Source organism: Daldinia childiae (genome assembly GCF_008694065.1).
Source record: "Daldinia childiae strain JS-1345 chromosome Unknown Scaffold9, whole genome shotgun sequence".
Lineage (NCBI taxonomy): Eukaryota > Fungi > Ascomycota > Sordariomycetes > Xylariales > Hypoxylaceae > Daldinia > Daldinia childiae.
In genome coordinates, this window is record NW_022984650.1 from 86,529 (window position 1) to 103,932 (window position 17,404).

The 17,404-nt window shown below is 29.8% G+C and overlaps 3 protein-coding genes across 3 annotated transcripts; 1 reads left to right on the top strand and 2 right to left on the bottom strand.

The window, feature by feature from the left end:
• Positions 1-7,468: 7,468 nt before the first annotated feature.
• Positions 7,469-8,158, bottom strand: GL218_07273 (uncharacterized protein; the record flags this gene model as incomplete). Its single annotated transcript, XM_033584022.1, has 1 exon — positions 7,469-8,158. One exon carries the CDS (start codon positions 8,156-8,158, stop codon positions 7,469-7,471), a length of 690 nt encoding a protein of 229 aa, XP_033432521.1.
• A 515-nt stretch (positions 8,159-8,673) lies between these two features.
• On the bottom strand, positions 8,674-9,758 carry GL218_07274 (S-methyl-5'-thioadenosine phosphorylase; the record flags this gene model as incomplete). Its single annotated transcript, XM_033584023.1, has 3 exons — positions 8,674-9,077; positions 9,136-9,627; positions 9,716-9,758. 3 exons carry the CDS (start codon positions 9,756-9,758, stop codon positions 8,674-8,676), a joined length of 939 nt encoding a protein of 312 aa, XP_033432524.1.
• A 1,921-nt stretch (positions 9,759-11,679) lies between these two features.
• GL218_07275 (putative essential cytoplasmic protein) lies at positions 11,680-16,661 on the top strand (the record flags this gene model as incomplete). The annotated part of the gene is made up of 7 exons (XM_033584024.1): positions 11,680-11,760; positions 11,813-11,893; positions 11,945-12,591; positions 12,694-12,976; positions 13,674-13,936; positions 14,004-14,407; positions 14,461-16,661. The coding sequence occupies 7 exons, from the start codon at positions 11,680-11,682 to the stop codon at positions 16,659-16,661; spliced, it is 3,960 nt and encodes a 1,319-aa protein (XP_033432525.1).
• Positions 16,662-17,404: the final 743 nt, after the last annotated feature.

Here is a 17,404-nt window from a genome sequence, read left to right on the forward strand (position 1 = left end):
TAATTTAAAATATAAAATAAATTTAATATAAAAATAACCTGGTTTATTAATTTTGAAAAATAAATTTAAATTTTTTAAATTATTATTAAATAATTTATATATAATATTAGCAATTTTTTTACATAACGTATAAAATAAAATAAAAATTAATAAAAAATTATAATTTTTTTTTTAAATAGTTTTATTATTTATATTAATAAATAATTTATTAAAATAAGCCTTTATATTTATTATTAATTAATAAGGCCAAATTTATTATAATATTTTTTTAATATAAATCTTTAATAAAATATATTTTTTAATTATTATAAATTATTTTAAAAAGGTTTGAAATAAAAAAAATAATTATATAAGTAAAATATATAATATTTTCGAAAATAAATTTTTTTTTTAAATATATATTATATAATTAAAATTTATTAAATTTAATTTTATACCATATTTTTAACTGTTTTAAAAAAAAATAATAATCTTTTTTATAATATATTTTAACATTAATATTTTATAAATATATATTTAATTATAAAATAATATTTTAATATAAAATAAAATAAAATATAATATTATTAAAATTGGATAGTTATAATTTTCTATAATATTAAGGTTAAAAAATAAAATAAAAATAAATTAAATATAAAAATATTAAAAATTATGTTTAATAAATTATTATTATATTAACGTATTTTTGGGTTAAATTTTTTTTAAAAAAATAATAATTTATTATAATTGTTTATAAAATATTTTATAATATTTTATAATTACAATATATTTTATTTATTTTATTATAATAGTTTAAAAAATTAATAAATAAATTTTATATGTTAATTAATATTTATAAAAATCTTAAAAAAGTATAATAATATAATATTATTATTAATAGTAAAAATAGTAATAATAATAAATATAATATTAAATAATATTATATTAATTATAAATATTATTATAATAATAAAAAGAAAAAATATTATTTTTATTATAAATTGTTTAAATATTAAAAACGTTATTAATAAATATATAAAAAAAAATTATTAATTTATTAAATATTTAAAAAAAATATAAAGATATTAAGGTATAATAAAAGGTAAATAAAAGTTAAGTAAAAGAAAATTATTTAACCTTTTTAATTAAATATAAAAGTGTTAATAAATTTAATTTTAAAGGTTTTAATAAATTTATTAAAAAAAAAAATTTTGGTAAATAATATATAATTATAGCTTATTTTTATAATTAATTATTTTAATATTAATTTAATTTATAATTATTTATTTATAAAAAATAAAATAATAAAATTAACGTTAATATTATATTTATTTTTAATTAATATATAAAAAATATATTTTAAGGTATTATATTAAATATAAAAATAATATATATATTAATAATAAAATAAAGATAATATAAAATTTTTATAATTAAAAATCTAAAAAATTAATATAAAATAAAAATAATATAAAATTTTTATAATTAAAAATCTAAAAAATTAATATAAAATAAATATTAATTACGCTAATAAAATATAAATATATTTTGAAAATAATTTACTTTTAAAATTATTGGAAGTTATAATAATTAATATTTTATTTGGTAAGGTAGATTTTTATATAATAAAAACCGATATTTTATTCCTTTTTTTTATTAAAAATATAAATTGTTTTAAAATTTACTTTAATAATATTATTAATTAGTTAATTGGTAAAAATAATATAATAGTTAAAATTATATAAAAATGGAAATATTTTTAGTTTTACTTAAATAATAATATTTTTTTTTACCAAAACAAAATTATATTATTTATATATATATATTAATTATTTATTAATTAATAAATTTTTTAATTTTTTAATAAAATAAAATATAAAATAAATATTAAAATATTATTAAATTAATATTTATTTTAATCTTTTCGATATTATTAATTATAATATAGGTATTAATTTTAATAATAATAAATTTTATAATAAAATTTATTTTATAAATATTATTTATAACCAAATATTTATTAAAATATATTAATTTATTAGTAAGGTTAAAAAATATTATAACTTAATTTAAAAAATGTATAAAATTATTTTTAAAAAAATAAAAAGGTTAAAAGGAAGTTGTTTATAAATAATAATAAAAACGGTTAATAATATAATAAACTTTAATAAATTTATCCGTCGAAAACATTTTTTACGTTTAAATTTTTAAAATTATTATGGGAAATTGATAAAAAAATGATAAATAATTGATAAATAATTGATAAATAATTGATAAAAAATTAATAAATAATTTTTTAATAAATAATAAGAAATTGATAAACTAATAAAGAAAATAATTGGCTAAGATTTATTAAGATATTTAATCATTAATAGATTTTACCGTGTAAGCTTGCAAGCACGTAAAAACACTTGCGTAAGCTTGCGAATACATACGTTTTTTTAAATTTTATCTATATTATTTATATTTAACATTTATTTTAAAATTAATATAAATTTATTTTTTATATTATTATAGTTATAAAAAACTTAAATAATATAAAAAATTATAATTAAAATAAAGAAAATTAAAATATAAAAAACTATTTATAATATTTTAAATATATAAAATAAATTTAATATAATAAAAATATTGTTTATATTATTATTTATTAATAATAATATATTAATTTACCGCAAAAAAAATAAATAAAAAAAATTATATAAAATTATTATAATTATAAATAAAAATATAATAATTATATTAAATATTTTAAAAAAAACTTTTACGTTTTATAATATATATGTTAAATTATATATATAATTAAAAAAAACTTTAAAATTAAATTATTATTATTACTATCAAGATTTAATTTAACTAATTATAAAATTATTTTTAATAAAAATTTAAATATATTTTTTATAAATATAATATATTTAAATATAAAAAAGAAAATTAATTAAACTTTTATTTTAAAATTAAAATTAAATAAAAAAATAATTATTTTAAAAAAATTATATAAAGTTTTTAATATAAAAAAATTAAACGTTTTATTTTTTAATAATATTTTATAACTTAAAATATATAATAAAATAATTTATCAAAATATAATTATCTTTAAATTTTATATAATTTAAAAAATAAAAAATAAGAATATATTAATATTATATAAAAAATTTTAATTTATAATTTAAAAATATAAAAATTTTAATAAAAACTTTATTATAATATATATTTTTACAATTTAATATATTAATTAATATTTAATATTTACATTAATATTTATATTATAATAGTAAAATATAAAAATAATAATTTAAAATATTATAATAATATATATATAATCTAAAATTTTTATATAAAAAATAATATATATATATTTATTTTTAAAATTAAAAAAAAAGTATTTTAAAAAGATATTATTATAAATAATTAAATTTCTTTATAAATTAGCAGAATTAAATATATTATTATTAATTTTTAACCTATATTTATTAATTATAAATTTTAATTAATTATTTAAAATTATAAATTTTTAAATAAATAATATATTAAATATTAATATTATAAAATTTATAATCGAAAAAAATAAAATTTTTATAAAAATAAACATTAAAATAAAACCTTAAAAAATATTAAAGGTAAAAATAATTAAAAATTTTAATAAATTATAAATTATAATTAATAAAAAGATAATTATTATTATTTAAAAAAAATAAATTAAAAAATTAAAAATATTAAACCCAAAAATATTTAATATAATTAAACGTTTTATAAAATAATAAATAAAAAACGTATATATTATATTTATTTATTTTATAACGATATAATATATAAAATTTAGTTTAAAAAAAATAAAGGCGTTAAACATAAAAATTAAATAATAAATAAAATATAAAAATTAAAATTTTAATTTTATTAAGTTAAATTTATAAAATTTATAATTATATATTTTTATAAATAAATTATTTATTAATAATTAAAATTTAAATTTATAAATTAATTATATTATTATATTTAATAATAAAAAACTTATAAATTATAATAATAAAATATATATTATAAATAATATTATTTATTAATTATTTATTAAATATAAATAAATTATTTATAATATATTTATAAATAAAATTTATAATATAATATAAAGATTTAATATAAGTTATATTATTAATAATATAATTAATATTATTAATAATATAATTAATATAATTTTAAATTAAACAAGTTTTTTTAAATTCTTTTTTATTTTATATACCGATTTTTTCTTATTATATTAATATTTTATTTAAATAAATAATATTAACAAAAAAAAATTAATAATTAATTTTATAGTTTTATAATAATTATATAAAAATTAAAAGATTAATAATATTTATTAAATTTATAGTTAATATAATTTTATTAATATAATAATAAAAGTATTATTAAACAAAATTATATAAATATTTATAAAAAATAATCAAATTAATTTAAAATTGGAAAAATAAGTAAAAAAAAAAATTATTAAATAAATAAATTATTTAATTAATAAAGAATTTTGCAATTAATTAATTATAAAAAAAATAAATAATAATTATATAATAATTAAAGAAAAATTACGTTTTTTACATATTAGAAAAAGGGTATATATATATATAAATAAGGTATACTTTTGGTATATTTTTTTAAATGGTTTTTTTTTCTTAAATATTATAAATATATTTATTTCAATTAATTGTTATTTTATTAGTTATTACTTTATTTATTTGTTTTATTCTATGTACATATTTACTAATAATAATAATAATAAAGATATAATATTAATAGTTTATAAATTTTTTAATAAAAATAAAATTATTAAATATAAAAATTATTAAATATAAAAATTATTAAATATAAAAATTATTAAATATAAAAATTATTAATTTATAAAAATTTAATTTATTAAAAAAAAATCTTTTTTAATTAAAATAAATTATTTAATTAATAGATAATTAATTAAAGATTAATTATTTATTTTATTGTTTATAAATTAATTAATTTAATAAAATATATAATATAAATTTTTTAAATTATTAATAATAATTATTATTATATTTTTAAAAAATTAATTAATAATTAAATTGCGTTATATTTAAAAGATATTATTATAAAAAATATTTAATTATTAAAAATTATATAATAAAATATTTATATAATATTTAATTAAAAAAGTTTATAAATATTAATAATAAAAGTTTATATATTTTATATTTAAATATATGGAAATAATATTAATTATTATAAAAAATATTATTATTTAAATATATAATGTATATTAAATTATAACTTTTTTTTAAATAAAAAATAAAATTATTAAATTATAATTAATATTTTTTATAAAAAATAAATAATTATTATAAAAATAAATATATAATATTATATTTAAAATATTAAATTAAAACTTTACTATTTATTATTATTATAATTATTATAAATAAAAAAATTAATGAAAATATAATTTAAAATATAATTTAATAAATAAAATAAAAATAAAAATAAAATAAAATAATAATAAATAATAAAAATTTTATAAAATTTTAATAATAATTTTATTTTTAAATATAAATATTTTAAATATTTAAATGATATTTAATTATAATTTAAAAATATATACATGGTAAACGCAGCTTGTTATAACCAATTATTAACTTATATAATTAACTTTAAGCTTAGTTATAAATTTATTAACAAACCGGAGGTTTGTTAATATATTTATCTTAAAAAAATTAACTCATTATAATTTCATTAAAAAATGGCTTATTAATACAAGTTGTTTTTAATTGTTATTATTATTTTTATTTATTTATAATAAATATAATAAAATTTTATAATATATACATTTATAATTAAATAATTAATTAAATAGTAAATTAAATAAATTAAAAACAAATAATATCATAATATATAATAAATTTAAATTAAATTTAAATTAAAAAATATAATAAATAATTTTTTTAACATAAAATTTTATAATTTATAAATAATAATTATTGTGGAATGAAATAAAATGAATTAAATATAACAAGTAACAAATAGTTATATCCAATTAAAGGCCTTTTATCCCTACGGGATAAAAGGCCTGACTGGTATATATAAAAATAGTTAAAACTTTAATTTAAAATAATCAATCAAGGATTTTATTTTGCTTTTAATTATATAAAAAATTATTAAAGAAAATTAAATTTTAAAATAATTTATTTTATAAATAATAAATTTTTAACGTATATATTTAATAAATATAATTAAGTTGTTATAGTTTTTATAAAATTTGTTATTATTTAAAAAATAAAAAATAAAAATATATATTTATTGAAAATTATTATTATAATTTTTAAAAGGTTTTAATTTATATTTATTCTTTTAATTTATAATATATAATAAATATAATTTTATATTTAATATAAATAATAAAAAACTTTAATAAATTTTTAATAATATAAAAATTTATTTATATAATTTTAAAATAAATTATATATTTTTAATTATAAATATTAATTTATTTCTTATATTTTTAACTTTTTAATAAATTGTGTAATTTTTTTAAAAAAAAGTTTTATTATATATTAATTATATATAATTTTTAAATTATTTATTTAAAAATAGTTTATTTTTTATTTATTAATATAATATAATATTTAAACAAATAAAAAATAAAATTTAAAAAAACGCATACATTTATAAGTTCGCGTAAACGTTTTTACATATTTATAAACTTATATAATAAAATTTATTAAAAACTTTTATTAATTTTTTATTATTTATTAATCAATTATTTATTAATTATTTATTAACTTTTTATAATAATTTTTAAAAGTTTAAACGTAAAAAATATTTTTAATAAATAATAAATTATAAAATTAAATATATATATATATATATATATATATATATATTTAATTTTATAATTTATTATTTATTAAAAATATTTTTTACATTTAAATTTTTAAAAGTTATTATAAAAATTTAATAAATAATAAATTATAAAATTAAATATATATATATATATATATATATATATATAAATTTAAAATGTTTAATTTAAAATTAAATTACGTAAATTGTTTAATAAAACTAAATAATTACGTAACTTTTAACCGTAATATATTAAATTTTATTTTAAATCTTACTTATTTGTTAGCATAACCCAATAGGTACATCCGCCGGCGGTTCGGAAAATTCACCTAGCAAACAGCACCGTTTAAACAGTGTAATGTTGCAGTTAGTCATTTTCCTGAGGAACCCGTAATTGGGGCCTCATATGTGCTTTGGCATATTCTCTACCTTCTCCGGAATCAACCTCACGCAAGACTTTCTAATAGCGGTTAGGTTGATTGGTTAATTAATAATATTGTAAGAGCTAATACAAAAGCCATGTATGTATTTCTCACTATTTTACTCCGCATAGATTGAACTGCTAGAACTCTCCGTAATACTCCCCTTCCCCCCATTCCCCTTTTACCTGGCCGTTTTCTGGCCGTTTAGTAGCCTAATCAACTGTCAAGAGTTGTTCGTAGAAAGCCCCGACCTTGTTTTTGTTGTCGCGAAGATGGATCTCAAGAATCCAGTGCCGCTTATTTCCATCTTTGCCAGGATTGCTCATTCTTTGGTCGTTCCCCTTGGTAATATAAAGAGATATTCTGTCCCGGGGAATACGTTCATGTGGGAAAAGCCCGACTAGATGTCCAGCAAGTTTGGCGCCGAATTCCCAACCAGCGTTTCGAGCTTCTTCGCAGGCAATGCCATACAATTGATCGCCCGTCATATCTGGATTCTCCTGGTACCGAGATTTCACTATTTTCCAGACTGGGGCAAGAGAGTCGCGTAGACGTTTCTTATTGGGGTCATCGCCAAGCACGAAGGTACGTCCAAAGTCGGCCTCCCAGGCCTCAAATACTGGTCCTAGGTCGACATATAGGATGTCATCTTCTCCAATGATACGATCAGGTGGATTATCCTCAAATGGTAGAAGGGTGTTTGGTCCGCTTCTGACAACTCTTTTGTGCCAATGTGTTTTAACACCATGGCGTTCTGTCCCAAGTTTATGGATCTCATCGCTCAACGTCTTCTCGCTGATACCGGGTCGAATAAGCTTCTCCTCTATTTCCTCAAAAAGTTGGACTGCTTTGTTCTGGGCATCTAAAAGGTAAGCTGCTCGCTCACCTTCTATCACACTCATGATGTCGATTGTTATACAAAGCCGTGTTCTAAGGTTGCGGTACAAAAATAGGTAACTGAGGGGTAAGTTACGCCTGAAGTTTTCCAATATCTTTAATTGGCATTATGCATACCTGCATATAATACAAGTATGACCTACATTCTTCTATATCGATGCTCACATAATTTTATCTATTAGTACATGTATGTATGTTGATATAGTTATAACGTAATGTTAGGTACTTCATGTAACATAGCTCACATAACGTAATACCTTAGGTAAACCCTAACCTTGCATGCCTCTGCTGAGGAGCTGTGGTGGATACTTTTTACGATACTTCCATTTGCACCGATCTAGCTCTACATGGTGTTGAGGCATTGGCCTCGACGAAACTAGGCAACTAGGCAACTTACAATACAACCACAATGATAGCAGCGACGCCGCTATATCCGTCTCTATCGAGTAGTCTATGACAATAATCTATGTCTATGTGTTTTATCGCCCCTCTGCGCTTTCCATCACGTTTTGAGAAGCTATCACTCTTCTAAGAAGCCCGGGAATAGGTATTGGACTTTCTTCAATGCCTCGGGGTTCCGGCCCTCAGGCTTGGTGCAAAACATCACAGCACCCTTGCTGGCACCCTCCCAATGCTTGGCGGTAACCAAGTCGCTATTCTCGTGTTTGCACAGCTCGTCTAGCACGGCACCAACTAGCCGCCGCGCATTTTTGCTGTTAGTTTCCATATAGTGCATAACCATGGATACGTCGACATCTTCGGTAGTATGCCAGCAATCATAGTCTGTAGCCATGCAAATGACCTGGAGCGCCATCTCTGCCTCTCTCGCTAGCTTAGCTTCCGGCAGCAGCGACATGCTAATCACCGAACCCCCCCAAGAGCGGTACAGGTTCGATTCGGCTCGTGTCGAGAACTGAGGGCCCTCTGGTGATGGAGCACTATTAGTAAAGCATACTAGTTAATAGTTAATTTCAGTACCTACCCATACAGACGGCAGTTCCACTGCCGTGCAATACCACACCGTCACCCTGCATAGACTTTGCGCACTGGCGTACAATCTGAGCAATCTTGTCGTCGTAGGGATCGCCGAAGGGGACGTGGCCGACAAGCCCACCTTCGAAGAAGGTAGATGGACGAACGCCCTTAGTGCGGTCGATAACCTGGTCCGGCACAACGAAGTCCATAGGCTTGATCTCTTCGCGTAGGGAACCTACGGCAGAGAAGGCAACAACGCTGCGCACGCCAATTCGTCGCAGAGCTGCAATGTTGGCCCGGGCAGGAATCTCATGAGGCGCGTATTGGTGGTGAGCACCATGACGGGCTAGGAATGCGACAAGGACGCCGCTATGTTCGAGAATCAGGATGGGCGCGGATGGATACCCCCAAGGCGTTAATGGGTTAACACGGGCGATGGGCGTGTAACCGTCAATCTTGTAGAGTCCTGTTCCACCTATGACGGCGATATGGACAGGCCCTATAAGTATGAAGCCATCGTATTAGCTACCAACTCAAACGATAACTATCTGCAAAAAAGATAATAACAGAGATGAGGGCGGGGCAACTCGGGATATTCTCACGGTCGAAAGATTCAGGGAGATCAGACATTGTTTCGGTATGGTTTTTAGCGGTGAAGTATTTATTATTATTATTTTTTTCTTTCCTTTCGAGCCGCTTCAAAATGCCCTCAAATCAATATAGGGTTTTTTTATTTATTTATATATATCTTGTTTTTACCTCTATCGTAGTTGAATTGCGATATAAAATTTACGATAAGAGGATGCCCCCCTCCCCCTCTTTGTGGAGAAGGAGAATGTTAATACATGCACATGTACCTTAAACACGTACCTAGCTACCACGTGAGATCCACAGGCAGATGTTACAATTGAACCAAACTACTTCGTACAGTACAGTATGGATCTCATGTGTACATAGGAGGTACATAGTTTACCTACACCATCTGCATTCTAGCTATTTCATTATAATCTTATCAATTCCAATAGATTATAAACCTAATAAATCTCACATGCTTTTGATTTTTCATAATTTTTTAATTTTATGTCAATGATTCTTGAGAAGTTTGGATATGATTTATTATGAGGAAAAATACCCACCTTATACATATATGTTGACGCATCTTGTAATGTTTGCGTCAAATCACGACGCTCAAGTCGTAAGGCGTATCAACCCTCAAGGCATTTCAGGGTCCATGCGAGATGATCATTGGAGATGAATTGCCGGTATAAAATAATTATCACTATGCCGGCTAATGAGACCGACTAATAAAATTGCACGTGTGCCCGCTCCCATCCTGTATCAGTTCCATTTGGGGAAAATGTCGGTTAAGTGATGATATCTTAGTCTTAGGTATATAATATACCTGCTAGTGGCCATGGTGCTATGCTTTATGGCCGGAAGAAATGATGAGAGGGGTGTTTGGATGGGCACGAGCTATCAGTAGCAATGTCTTCCCATGGTGACCGTTAACTTTTCACTTCTTCAGCTACTCAGACATTGCTGCTCTCCTTTTTAGGCGGATGTGAGCTTTGCTAAGCTTACATTTCTCATAATGTATTTCAACACGTTACTAAGAGTGTGCTTTGTATTAGTGTTCTCGCAGCTCGGATCTGCTCAAACAATTGTTGTGGGTGGTCAAGTCATCAGTCAGTCAGATTACGATTCTATCACATCTGAATATGTATGATGAATATTTTCTAGGAGACTAACCTGATATAATTAACGCTTAAAGACGCCGACGAGTCGACCGTTTCTCCTGCTTTCGTGCCCGTTGATCCTTCATCCTCTAATGCGACAGCCGACCTCTTCCTCGGCGAAACCCATCAGCTTACTGACGCTGTCCTTGCAAACCTCACTGACCTAGGATTAACTAACATAGTCTTGTTTGGGTTTGCTGATCCTGCGACCGCCCCTAATCAGTCTATTATCGGACCTTGTAAAACCTTCCCCGGTGAATTTGTCGTTTTCCCTGGTCGTATTACGAACCGAGTATTCGACCTTCTCCTGGGCGGCAGCCTTATTCAGACCAAACCATTTGCTTCGCCGTGCTATAGCGACTATGGGAATCAAGATGCGGCAAAGTGTGCTGAGATTACGTCTCACTGGTCAGACAACTCTTACATTCAGTAAGTTAATTTACACATCCCCTTCCCGGTGCTGTACTCTAGGGTCAGAGCTAAAAGGACCAAGCACGAACGATCCAACTTCTATCAACGCAATCCTATTCGAAGGGACGTCATGTGTACCGCACACAGTAAACCCATTTGCGTTGAATTGTACCATTGGCGCATACCCGACGATGTCGGTTAATGTCACTACTGTCGCCCAAATCCAACTAGCTATCAACTTGGCGCGGAGCCTCAACTTGCGACTGGTTATTAAAAATACAGGGCATGACTATAGCGCAAAGAGTACGGGAGCTGGTGCTCTTTCTCTCTGGACTCATAACATGAAAGACATCCAATACTACGAGAGCTATGAAGAAGGGTTGTATAGAGGACCAGCTTTTAAGATGGCAGCTGGTGTCCAAGTATTTGAGGCATACGAGGCTGCGCATAAATACAACCTTACGATTGTTGGTGCAGAGGGGAAGGTAAGACGTCTACTAAATCCGCCATGGAGAGAGCTAACGATATCATACATAGACGGTCGGGCTTACAGGAGGGTATATTCTAGGTGGCGGCCACTCCCCTTTATCAAGTTTATATGGAATGGCAGCAGATCAGGTTGGTTTATTTTCAAGGGCATTGTAACCCTATTGGCTAAAATCATGACAGGTCCTCTCCATGGAAATAGTCACAGCCGACGGTCGTTTCGTCACAGCCAGTGAAACCTCAAATCCCGATCTCTTTTGGGCTCTTCGAGGTGGCGGTGGATCGACTTATGGGGTTGTTACATCCATGGTGATCAAGACGTTTCCTGAGATTCCAGTCTCAACAATGACATTCAGTCTATCTACAGGGGAAAATATATCTATGGATCAGTTCTGGCAGGCCTTTCGCGCTTACTTCGAAGGTTTTGCCAACTACACCGATGCCGGGAACTATGCTCATTTTGATCTGAACGCTACGAGCGGAAACTACGTCTGGAATATGGCACCTTGGTTCGCTCCAAACATGTCTAAATCAGAATTGGAGGTCCTTGCCGACCCCTTCTTCAAGGCTATTGGTAGAATCGGGATCGATCTAAAACCAGTTTATCAAGAATACACAAACTTCTATGACGCATGGAATATTAGCTTCCCTCTCGAACTTTGGGGTTCAAATCTTGCTAGATACGGTAGCCGGCTTTTCCCACGGGAAAATTGGGAGGATTCGACGAAACTGACATCTACTTTTGAGGCTATTCGTCACGTTGTAGACAATGGTGGTGTGGTATCAGCATACAACGTTGCTGCTGCCCCGAGGTCTGGGTATCCTGATAAGTATGTGAATCGAGATTATTCCTCCTGTTCCCCTTTGTACTTGTCCTGAGAATTACTATCTCCTTATTGGGCTGAAAAGTACAATTATTAACTTTGTTATAGTGCTGTTAATCCAGCCTGGCGCAAGACTGTGCTACATGCTATCGATATCGTAGCATGGACTCAAGATATGTATACAGAACTCATCACAATATGGAGTAACGTTTTGACATCTGACTGGGGATCGCTGTGGCGCTCGGTATCACCCGGTTCAGGAGCTTACCTTTCCGAATCAGACTATATCGAACCCGACTTCCAGCAGTCATTCTGGGGTAATAAATATGATCGGCTATACGAGCTCAAGAAGAAGCTGGATCCTTGGGATGTGTTTTATGCGCAGAACGCGGTAGGTTCAGAAGACTGGGAGATGTCGGATTGGATTTTTGGGAATTTGCCGTCCCAGAACAGTCGGCTGTGCCGAAAGGGGACGAATCCCTCGCAGCAAGGGGCGATGAGGATAGTTCATGGATAGTTCATGTAAAGGGGGGGAGGGTGTGAGCTAAAGACTTAGCCTAGTAGTTTGCCTTGAAGCTAATATATGACGTATGTATTGATATTTATAAAATACCTAAATGCAACATTAATCTGGTAATATTATGTTTATTTAGTGTTTCTCTTTGTGGTAGTTATATTATGTATAACTTAGGCTAGGTACCTTAAGACGTATTAGCCGTCTGGTTTCAAGTGAAGCTTTTAAGAAACATATCGGCGTATCGAATAAGTAGGAAAGAAACAATGATCCCTGCTGATTAATGTAGAATTCACTTAGACAAATACATGTATTTATAGAATATCGGCCCCACTTGATGCCACCCGCAAACCCGTTCCAAGCTCAGCATGCCGAACTTTTCATCCCAAATCACTAGGTTAGGTTATTGAACTTTTACACTTTAACGTCTTAATCACATACCTATGTAATTGTTACTCTTTTTAGTTTTTTTCAGCTGTCACAATCTGTTTTCTCTTAGGTATCTATCTATGGCGGGTCACCATATACGTTGTATTTTTTGACCTGCACCTTCAGGTTGCGCGTCATCGTCTAGGTTCTGAGAGCGCGGTCGTTTCGCCGGGGTTATAGAAATACTGTCATGGAATCATCTCCTTCTAGAATCATTAACCGGTTAGACCTCGACACCGCTAAGATGTGGAAAGACGACTCCATCGAGGAGCGCATCTTCTCGGCAGCTTTAATATGTTTAGAGGGCCATTACAACCAGTCCCCTGCAATGGGACCCCAATCTATCGCCAAAGTGACCAGTATTATCTCCAAAACATTGGAGAAGACGCATACCTTCAAGGACGTTAGGTAAGTGTCTCGACGAGGCAGCGAAAAAAAAAAAGCTATAAATATGTTACTAAGACTCTAGTCATAGGGAGGTCCTATCGAGAAACGTGCGGGTATGGATATGGCTACGTCGAGCTGTATCCGCTGCAATATGTGATCTCAATGAGAAGTCTCTTGGTGTACGATCGGAACCTTTTGTTCAAACGAAGTTCCTCGACATCACTACCCCAGAGGTTACCGCTTTGATTATCAAGAACTACGCGCCTCTAAAGGAGGCGTTGCAGATGCTCAATAAGCTCATGCATATTGCCCGAAATCTACTTGTCACTACTGATCCAGAGGTCCCTCAAGATTTGTCTGCAGCTATTCAGTTTGATCATGAAGTATATGAATCCATATGTCTTTGTGTCAACGTGACCAGCAAGGGAATTGATGGGGAAATGCCGGAAGATGAAGCCTCCAGGGCTAAGCTGAATGAGATCACCGAACTCTGTACGTGGAGCCCCTTGCCAGTAGGTATAATCTGTATGGTTAACCATTAGTAGGCAAAAAGGTCCTTGTGACATCCCTACAGCAAGCTCACAATTGGATTGCCAAGAATGACCGCAATAAGATGTTATTTTGGTACAAGGTATTAATTGAATCTCCAGACGCTGAGAGCAACCCAGGTCCAGAGGATCGACATGAGTCAGTGCTGGACTACCCAGCTCCTAGGAGTATTCATCTGCGAGACGAAATTTCGAACTGGCTAAAGAGATCGTCGCGAATGTGCGATGCTGCTATTGGTATTTGCAAGGAGTATTTCGATGTCCAGAGCGTCGAAAAGAAGGATCAATGGTTATCCCATGACGAGAATCTTTTAGCCTGGAATTACACCCCGCCTGAAACTTGGGCTTGGCAGCCGGATATATATGACGAGGCTGCTGAATTGGTTTCAACATGGAACCCCGAAGAAACAGACAAGTTTGAGCAGGATAAAGCATATGGCCGTGTATCGCACGAACTCGACAAGTGGTGGTACGGTGCACGTGTCCCCAACTCAAACGACTGGAGTCTGACAATGTACTCAACCGTTGACTCTGTTCCTCAGCGCATTAAGGAATGCGAGTCTAATCTCATGCAACGCTACGCAGCTGCTGAGCCTCAGGAGGACCCGAATGATACGACTGAGCATCATGTGGAAGAGGAACACAGTGCTGAGTGGCAAGGCCAGACGTCTCAGTCGGGCCAAGCCTTCGCCCCCGAGTACGACGAATATGAGGAAGAAGCTGATGACGACGATTCATATGGTGAAGGACCAATGACTGGGCTTCTGACTGAGGTGCCAAATATCCTTGACCCCAAACAGATAGAAGCGCTTCACATGATCGTCAAGTCTTGCATATTAGATTCAGCGGGTTCTGGGTTGACTATATTCCGCGAGAACTTGCAACAAACCCGTTGTCGCATATTTCTTGCCACTGATTGCGGTAGAAACCTCCTGAGGGAAATGCTTGTCTTTATAGCCGTATGGGAAAAGGATGAACAGTCTTTAATATTTCAGATTAGCAGCCAGATCGTGCAGGCGATCCACGAGAACTCCCTCATCCCCTACGCATGGATGGCGCTTCGAAGCCCCAAGGATATCATTTCGCCAGCACAAACAGTCCTACTTAGGCTTATTACCTATCTATTCCGCACAGCTTTGTTCCCCCCTAAGGATTATGATCCCTTCCCGGATACAAAAGCGGAAGATGTCGAAAAGATTCTCGCAAACGAGGATGTTCGTCTCGGAAAGATGCTTAACTATCTATATGGTCTCTTCCGCAGCCGTATCGTCCCAGAATGCGTCGCCTTGATGCAAATTCAGGGTGAAGTCCGCAAGAGCCGACTAGATCCTGCCGACTTCCCAGTTGATAACTGGGATCTGGAACGGGCCAAAGACGGCCTGGTACAATACCTTGATTTTCTTTACACGGTTGCAGATATTCATCCTCTTCGTCAACATCTCATCGACTACGAGGCTGTCTATGAGCTCCTTAAGTTGCTTGAGGGCCTTGATATCGGGGTGGAGAAAGCACCATTCCCAGGCACTCGACGAAACGAGCCTCCCACCACACCTTCTACTACCACATCAACACCCCAGGCGTCATCATCCAATAATCTGCCACCTCCTCCGCCTCCACCACCACCGATATCCGACCCGCCCCACGAGTTCCCCTGGTCTGGCATCAAAGGCCAAGTTCTGTCTATACTTGCCGCTCTCTTACAGCCACCACCTGGTCAATCATCGCCTGGCAATCCGACAGTGCAGCTCCAAATTTTACGTCATAACGGAATAGTAGCTTTGCTTAACTGCTGTTTGTACGACGACAACAACCGCTTCTGCCGTGAGCGCACACAGCTCTGTCTCAAGTGGCTTATGGACGGCTGCCCAGATGCGTCGGCATTCCTCCAGAGCCTCGTCAGCGCCAACCAAGGACAGCCAGTGGCGCGTCCACCCGCCGGCAGCAACTTAACACAGAGCGTTAGGATAGATGGCGTCCCCGGCGAGGTTAGGGTACAGGTGCGCAGCTCGAGCGCGCCCGCTGGAGAAGTCGGCGAGGTAATAGGGGATGGTGCGAATTTAAGGAGTAGGCTGGAGGAAAATAAGAGTCGCAGCGAGGAGCTTGTTAATGACCTCTTAGCGTTGACTGTTGTTGACGAGACTGGCAAGATGACTATTGCCCCCGATGGAGATGAGACGGAGGATGATGACTTCATGTGATCGGACTGAAAAGGGATAAAGGGTTTCAAGCATGAGGGTCATAATAGTGGCATGTGCGGATGGAATTATCATGAAAACCGTGGTTATTCTACGAGTTGCATCGGACGGGGAGTAAAAAATTTGATCGGTATTTGTAGTCGAAGAACGGATACTAGGAAAGCTAATTGTTGCGGTTATATGGCCTAGTCAAGCAGTTGAGCCACTTGAGTAGTGAGAAACTTTGTGTATGTGGGATATTCACTCAGCTCGCTAGCCCAAGAGGAGGAGTTTTGTAAGAGTTATATTATATGGTTCGCTTACTACACATTGTAATTAACATGTAATGAAAGAAGCTTAAGTGCCCTTCTGTGCGCATTGCCGCCTTTCAAAGCTATAGTTTGCAAAATCGATAGGCTGACAAGTATCTTTCTCCCCGGTTTCCACTCGGCCGAGCCATCTATTCATCCTGGTAGCTCATTTGGCAAGCAAACGTAGCTTTACTCCCTTACTATCCTCTCTCCCGTAGACGGCTATCTTAACCCTATTATATGCCATTTGGTAATATCCTAACCCTGTGACCCAGAGCACTTACATTATCTTGGCTATCTGCTCTAGTAACTCGACATCCCGTATGGCTAGGCCTAAGAGTAGTTCGTTCGTCAGGGTCTGTAAGATGTTGGTACCTTCTGAGTTGAGCTTTACGTCAATGAATTTGTCTATGCCAACTTTATTTTGAGTACGTAACAATTCCTCGATTCTTGAAA